Genomic DNA, 6,918 nt, shown 5'->3' on the forward strand with positions numbered 1-6,918 from the left:
GTGAGAATGTGGAAAGTGTAATCTTCATATGCTGCTAGTGGGAATGTAAACTGATGCAGCTGTTTTGAAAAACAGTCTGGCAATTTCTCAAAAGGTTAAGCATGGAGTTGCCATATGATCTAGCAATACCACTCCAAGAGAAATAGAAACATATGTCCATATAAAAAACATACACAAATATTTGCAGCAGCATTATTCATGCTATTAAATGAAGTAACAGCCCTGGCCTGTGTAGCTCAGTGGACTGACAGCAGGCCTGCAAACCAAAGGGCCGCTGGTTCGATTCCCAGTCAGGACACACGCCTGGGTTGCAGGCCACATCCCCAGTAGGGGGCACTTGAGAGGCACACACTAATGTTTCTTTCCCTCTCTTTCTCCCTCCCTTCCTTTCTCTAAATAAAATAAGGAAAAATCTTAAAAAAAAAAAGAGCATGCCAATACATGCTACAACATGGAGAAACCCTGAAAACATGGTAAATGAAAAGAAGCCAATTACAAAAGACCATGTATTATACGATTCTATTTACATGAAATACCCAGAATAGGCAAATCTATGAAGATCAAAAGGAGATTCATGGTAGCCTAGGGCTGGAGGTTAGGGAACTGGAAGGAAATGCGGAGTGACTGCTAATGAGCATGGGTTTTGGAGACAGGGTGATGAATATGGTATATTCTAAAATCAATTGTAATGATGATCGCACAACTCCGTAAATATACTAAAAACCACGGAGTTTTTAGTATATTCACTTATTTTAGTATATTCACGTATTTGAAGTTGTACACTTCAAATAAGTGAATTGCTGTATTTTGCCATGTATAATGTGCACTTTTTGCCCACATTTTTTAGGGAAAATAGGGATGCACATTATACATGGGTAGTGCCTGAAATACCATGTATATGTTCTTGTGTTCTATAATTATCCATTACATAAAATTTCTTGTACCATAGTATGTTCAAAAGTAAATCCTAAAATTCCTTTATAATACAAAAAACAAATATCTAAATATAAACAAAAAATTGAATTAAAAAATTTAAATGAAAGATTTTTTTCCTGAAAGTTTGGGCCCAAAACATGGGTGCTCATTATACATGGCAAAACATGGTACTTGGTATGTGGATTTTAACTCAATAAGGTTATTTGTATGTATAGAGAAAGAGGACATACAAGTGATAAAGAAAATGGAGCAAAATGTTAACAATCAGTGAATCTGGGAAAAGGACATAGTGAAGTTCTTTGTATTATTCACGTCAATGTGCAGTGTGAAATTACATTAGAAAAAGCTAAAAAAGAGATATACTTCGTGACAATCACAGACAGTATTCTTTAACATGAAACGGAAACTGCATTAGAAAAAACTACCATGATGTCTGCTCCTTTTCTTGCCAAATACTTTACTTGCCTCCCTTACTCTTCAAATCACTGCAAAGCACGCAAAGAAAGCATCATCCATCACTCAAGTAGCAGAAAAGTAAGAATAGCAAGGGAGACAAATATTTTTTAACTTTCTCAGGGCCTCAGTTTCCTCATCTATAAAATCAGAGGCTACATAATCTCTAAGAATGCTTACTGTTTGATATTCCACAATTCTGACATTCTAACTTCAGTGAGCAATACGGTCAAAGGGGAGTATGATCTGACAGGTCCCCTGGCTTTTCTGGACAGTGGGCACTTTCTCTCTCTTCTAAATGTGACATTAAGAGATGATTTCAGTGTATTCTCAGCATTCTAAGTAGACCACACAGGGAACTAGCTAGTCTCCCATCTATCTATGTCTCCAACCCCTTCTCTTCAATTCTTGGCAAGATCCTGTATCAGAGCCTGGGAAAACTGGAGTAGTTTGCAGATGCACGAACCTAAGACACTTACATCTCAATGCTGGGGGCACATCAGTTCGGGGAATTTAAAGATTCCAAGATAAAAAATAGGTCACATGCATTCTGGAATCTTAAGGTTCAGGCAAAGACAGAGAAAGTAAACAGGAATCCCACCTCATGGCAAGCCTTCTCCTGTAGTCACCCGGTGATGACCATAAGAAGAAAAAAGGAAAATACAGATGTCCAGGAAACCCACCCATCAAAGGGGTAGAAAAAGGGACTGGACTCTACTACGATCTGCCTCCCCACTTAGGGTGGGCAGACAATAATGAAAACGTAAACCAAAAGCGTTTCTTCCAGATTTGCTTATCAACCTGACAGGCTCAAAAAGCTAACAAGCAAATACAATTTTTTAAAGTTGGCTAGACTTGTGCTTCACTCCCAGATTACCTTCCTCTCCTTCCAACCCAAAGTACTTCTTCAACGAACCTGAAAACAAAATAATGTTCGCACCTCTCTCAGTTCCTTCCACAACAAATAACTACATAGCTTGCATAAATGCTTAAGTCTGCAAGAAAAGGGAAGGAGGTGACAGGGAGAGACTCCTATAAAACCCAATGATCTTAGTCTATATTCAACACAGCAACTATATGCTTGCAACCAGACAATGAATCTTTATTTTTTTTTTTTTAATTTTATTGATTCTAGAGAGAAAGGAAGGAAGAGAGAAAGACAGGGAGAGAAACACCCATGTGAGAGAGAAACACAGATTCTGCACATGCCCTGACTGGGGACCAAGCCCAAAACCCAGGCATGTGCCGTGATCTGGGCAATATCAGATACGCGATCTTTTGGTTTGCAGGATGACACCCAACCAACTGAGCCACAGCAGCCAGGGCACAACCAGACAATGAATCTTAATCCTTCTCCACAAAACCAGACGGAATACTGAGCAGCTCTGATTTGTTTATTCTATATTCGCTTTTTAAATACACAGAAGCTACCTGATACATATAACCTAATCTGTTAGGAGAGAATATAGACTCATGTCTCAGTAATTCCCTAAAGCACCTGGGTGCAATTCACAATTTCCTGTCATTTCACTATGACATCACCGATTTGGAAGCTATAAAGCAGGCTGAGCAGAGAAAATGTACCATTTAGCATCTCAAGACTGACCCCAATAGAGCTACTTGTATTCTGTTTTGTTTTATTCAAAGATTTCCTCCAGATTCCCCTACTAATCCACCAGAAATGAAATGAAGGAAAAAAAGAAATCCTTCAATCAGTGCCTATTCTAACAAAGGCTACGTATTGAATAAATGGTGCTCTCATTCCACTATTACAACCACATTTTAAAAGACAGGAAGAATACCCTTTATATATTTTATACAACTCATCCCCCTTTCTTTATCCTCCCAATAAGCTTTCATAGGAATATAATTTTAGCTCACTGAAAAGTCAGATAATTAACAGATATTTACTTACAGAGAATTAACATTGGTGAAGATGTACTTGATGGGATGCTTTTTATTTATTTTTTTTTTATTGATGATTTATCTAACTTGCTTCCAGTCACAGAAATATTCAATAGCAGAGGGGAATGTTTATTATTTGCAAGCTGTTTGATTATTTTCTAAAATCAAATGTCTATATAAAGTTTTTTCTTTTTCTTTTTTCAAATGTCTATATAATTTAATAGACACTCAAAAATTAAACAATCAAAATAACACTGGTTTATTCCACCACCTTCAAGTTTCTTTTACTGGAAAGAACTATGTTATTTTTAGTCTTTCTCAACATGTGTTTTCTAAAGACTCAGCCAAGCAATGAGATGCATTTTAGCATCACGAGAGGAGCGCTGGACCAAAAGTCAGGCAATTAACTAACAGGACAACGTCCCTACTGACTTTCCTAAGCTTCCTTTTCCTCTTTGAAGTACCTTCCAGCTCCAATACCAAATTCCAACAACTACACCACGGAGTCACAAACTCAGTAAATGAAACAGATGACAAATTAACCTCTGTATCCTAAGAATTTGAAGACAATAAAGTGAACTTGAAAATGATAAAGCTACCCCAACAAATGATCTAGTAGTAACTGCATTACTGCTTCATGAATTTTTTCCTCACCTGTATTAATTTCAGAAAATGGTTTATTTGTTCTGACCTTTTAAAGGTCATCGATTTACCATGTTTTTTAAAAGCCAGTCCATTTTTGTCATTTGAAGTGTGCACCTAATTCTTTTTTCATAACACTGGAATTTTTCTGGTGACAAAAACAGACCTGCGTATCTTCTCTAAAACAAAGTAAAATTAGTCAACAAAAGAATCACTTTCAGGAGAGAAACTTTACAGTGAATACATCATGACATAAGACTAAAAAGAATATCTATCCCCCATCAATTCAAGATGACACAACAAACTTCCATCCACATGAAACCTGCAAACTGGAAACTCCAGACAAAAACTTTTTCAAGACTGTAGTAATTCAAAGGTTCCAGTGACCCGTGCGGTGGAATTCATGGGGATTTTACAATACAATTCTGACACCCTTCCGCAATTAATGCCAAATCTGATACGAGCCCCATCTTTTCTTCCCCACCACTTCCCCTTTGAAAGATGACTTCAGAAGCATCACCATGCAACCCAGGCTCTCCAACTAGATTGCTGCCCTTTTCTTCACAAATGAAGCTGGCCTCATAAAGGACATAAATTACTTTTCATAAAAAGGGCCCCGGGGTACAAACCCTTTCTAGAACTAAGGGAGTTCTCACTGTTCTGGGTGTGACCCAAGAATACTTTATCACATCCTATTAACCCAGAGGACCCGGCCCAAGGCGAGTTAGAACAGTTTTGAGGAACTGTTATCACAGGCTTCTTGACAAGAAGCCAGATAAACTAATCAAGTTTTGTTTTGCTTTTTTTTTTTTAAGTCTGCGTGGAACTTACTTTCTCTCTGGGACGTGAGATGCCTCCCTAACGGGGGTTCGAGAACAGGCTTCCCTTTAATTTATACTAAGTCACTCACCCTTCACCAGACTGAGAACTCACACCCTTGCCCTCTTCCTGGTCAGTGCCGACGTGGCCAGAGCAGCGGGGTGCAGAGATCATTTGGACCCCTCAAGGTTCAGAGACCCTCATCCCTATCTCCCCTCCTCCAGGACCAAGCTCCTTTCCCGGGCGCCCGCCCTGGGTCCTTCCAAACTATCTTTGCCCAGCTCCTGGGACAAAGCGGGGTGAAGGGAGGTTTCCTCGGGGAAAGAGGAGGGGGCGGAGTGGGGGGAGAGGGCCCCAGCCTGAGCGGGCGCAGGGAAACGGCCCTCCACTCCGCGCGCACTTACCCGACAGCTCGTCCGGCTCCAACCCGGTCTCGGTGTCCAGCCCGCAGATGACAAAGTAGTCGGCGAAGCGACTGGGCGCCGAGCCCCCTCCGCCACCGCCGCCGCTCATGGCGCCGGGGCCGAGCCGGCCGTGCGGAGCGCGGAACCCCCGCACCCAGGCGCCCGCCCGGCCTCAAACCGCCCCTCCTGCCGCTGCCGCCGCCGCTACCGCGGCTCGGGCCGCCGCCCCCGGCCCTGGCCCGGTCCCCGCGGCCGCTGCGGCTGCCGTGACAGGGCAGGGGGGCACCGGGCCGCCCCGCGCCGCATCCTGAACGCCTTCCTCTCCGCGCTTCCGCTGCTACTGCCAACCGAGAGCGCTGCGGCCCGAGCAAGATAGGAGGAAAGCGGAGAGCTTGGCAGAGAGCTCAGCAGAGAGCTCCGAGAGCCCTCACCGCGGACCCCTCCCTCTGCGCCTGCGCAGGCCCTGTCTGGTAGGGGGCGGGCGCCTGGCGAAAAGATGACGTGATGCTCCTCGAACCCCGCGGGCCGCAGCGTCCACCGCGGTTGCCGCTGCGCAGCCGGCCACTAACTTGTCGCCTGCAACCTCCACTCCCTCGGGGCTGTAACTCCTTTGAGAGGTTTGAGAAGATGCGGGATGAGTGAGCGCGGGACCCAGACCCATGCTCCACTCCCATCTCCTCCTCTTACTATAGTTTGGAGATCCGCTTAACCCTGGCCCTGTCACAGGGATAGGGCAGCAAGACTGAGCTTGAAAGCCTTCCTTATCCCATCTCCAGGCTGTCGGTGGAGACCCTAGATAGAGCCTTCTCCCTGCACCCGCTCCCTGGCGTCCATGCTCGGCTCTTTCCCCAATACAGCTAAGGATGCCCTCTCTTTTGGCGGCGGTGGATCAACCCGATCCATATTTACCCTTGTTTTACAAATGGGGAAACGGAGGCCCAGAAAGAAGCAAGAACTTCCTCCAAGGTTATATACAGTCTTAAAAGACAAAGCCTGGACTAAAATCCCTGGGTCCTGGTCAGCTTCCAGCTCCCCACTCCCATCCCAGTCAGGCCTTTCCCCACACACCATGCTGTCACTTTTTCTCTACTTGAGTCTCCAGAGACCCCTGCATTTGGGCGCTGTCCTTCTGCTTCGGAGAATTCTCAGACCCATGACTTTGTCATTTAATGTGTAACCTTGGGCAATCTCTAAATTTCAACAGTCATGATTTTTGTGAAGATAACGTAAGATAAATGTGCACACAGGTAAAGTGGCCAGAATAGTGCCTGGAACATAGAAGGCACTCCATATGTGTTATAAATTGTTATTCCAGCAAGATGTATGCTCAAGAATTTGCTAGGGCAGGCTGCTACTAAGGGCCCTAGAAGGCAGCTAGGTTCCCCAAGAGCTGACCCTGGGCTCTCTCCTCCTGGCTTCTCTTCTGGGTACTTATCTCAAGCTTCTGTTCCCTTAGGGAGGATAGCCTGGAGGTCACAGCTGACGTCACTTGGAACCATAGCACCCACCGCTCCCTTATGTAACTGCCAGAGCTTGTGGAAGAAAAATGGAGAGAAGGTAGCTTCACAAAGCCCATTGTTATGAGCAAGGGAGCATCAAAAGGAACCACACTCCTTTTTTTGTCTTTCCACTATGCCAGTTTCATTAAGGGAGACCTCTGCAATAAGTCAATAGTGTCACATGCATACAGAGAGGGGGACCTTGTGGGATATAAATGAGCAGAACCAGTGTCCAATGCAAAAGTTCCAATCACTGGAGG

General features: G+C 44.1%; 1 protein-coding gene across 4 annotated transcripts in view; it reads right to left on the minus strand.

Moving 5' to 3' along the window:
• DENND5A (DENN domain containing 5A) overlaps positions 1-5,604 on the minus strand; it is a 95,602-nt gene extending 89,998 nt beyond the window's left edge. For all 4 annotated transcript variants that reach the window (XM_045825421.1, XM_045825420.1, XM_045825419.1 and 1 more), the window contains exon 1: positions 5,160-5,604. In XM_045825421.1, the coding sequence (XP_045681377.1) occupies positions 5,160-5,268 (109 nt within the window). In that variant the 5' untranslated portion in view covers positions 5,269-5,604. The remainder of the gene's footprint in view (positions 1-5,159) is intronic.
• Positions 5,605-6,918: the final 1,314 nt, after the last annotated feature.

The sequence above is a fragment of the Phyllostomus hastatus genome, unplaced genomic scaffold, assembly GCF_019186645.2.
Source record: "Phyllostomus hastatus isolate PE091 unplaced genomic scaffold, TTU_PhHast_1.1 phas_scaffold_585, whole genome shotgun sequence".
Lineage (NCBI taxonomy): Eukaryota > Metazoa > Chordata > Mammalia > Chiroptera > Phyllostomidae > Phyllostomus > Phyllostomus hastatus.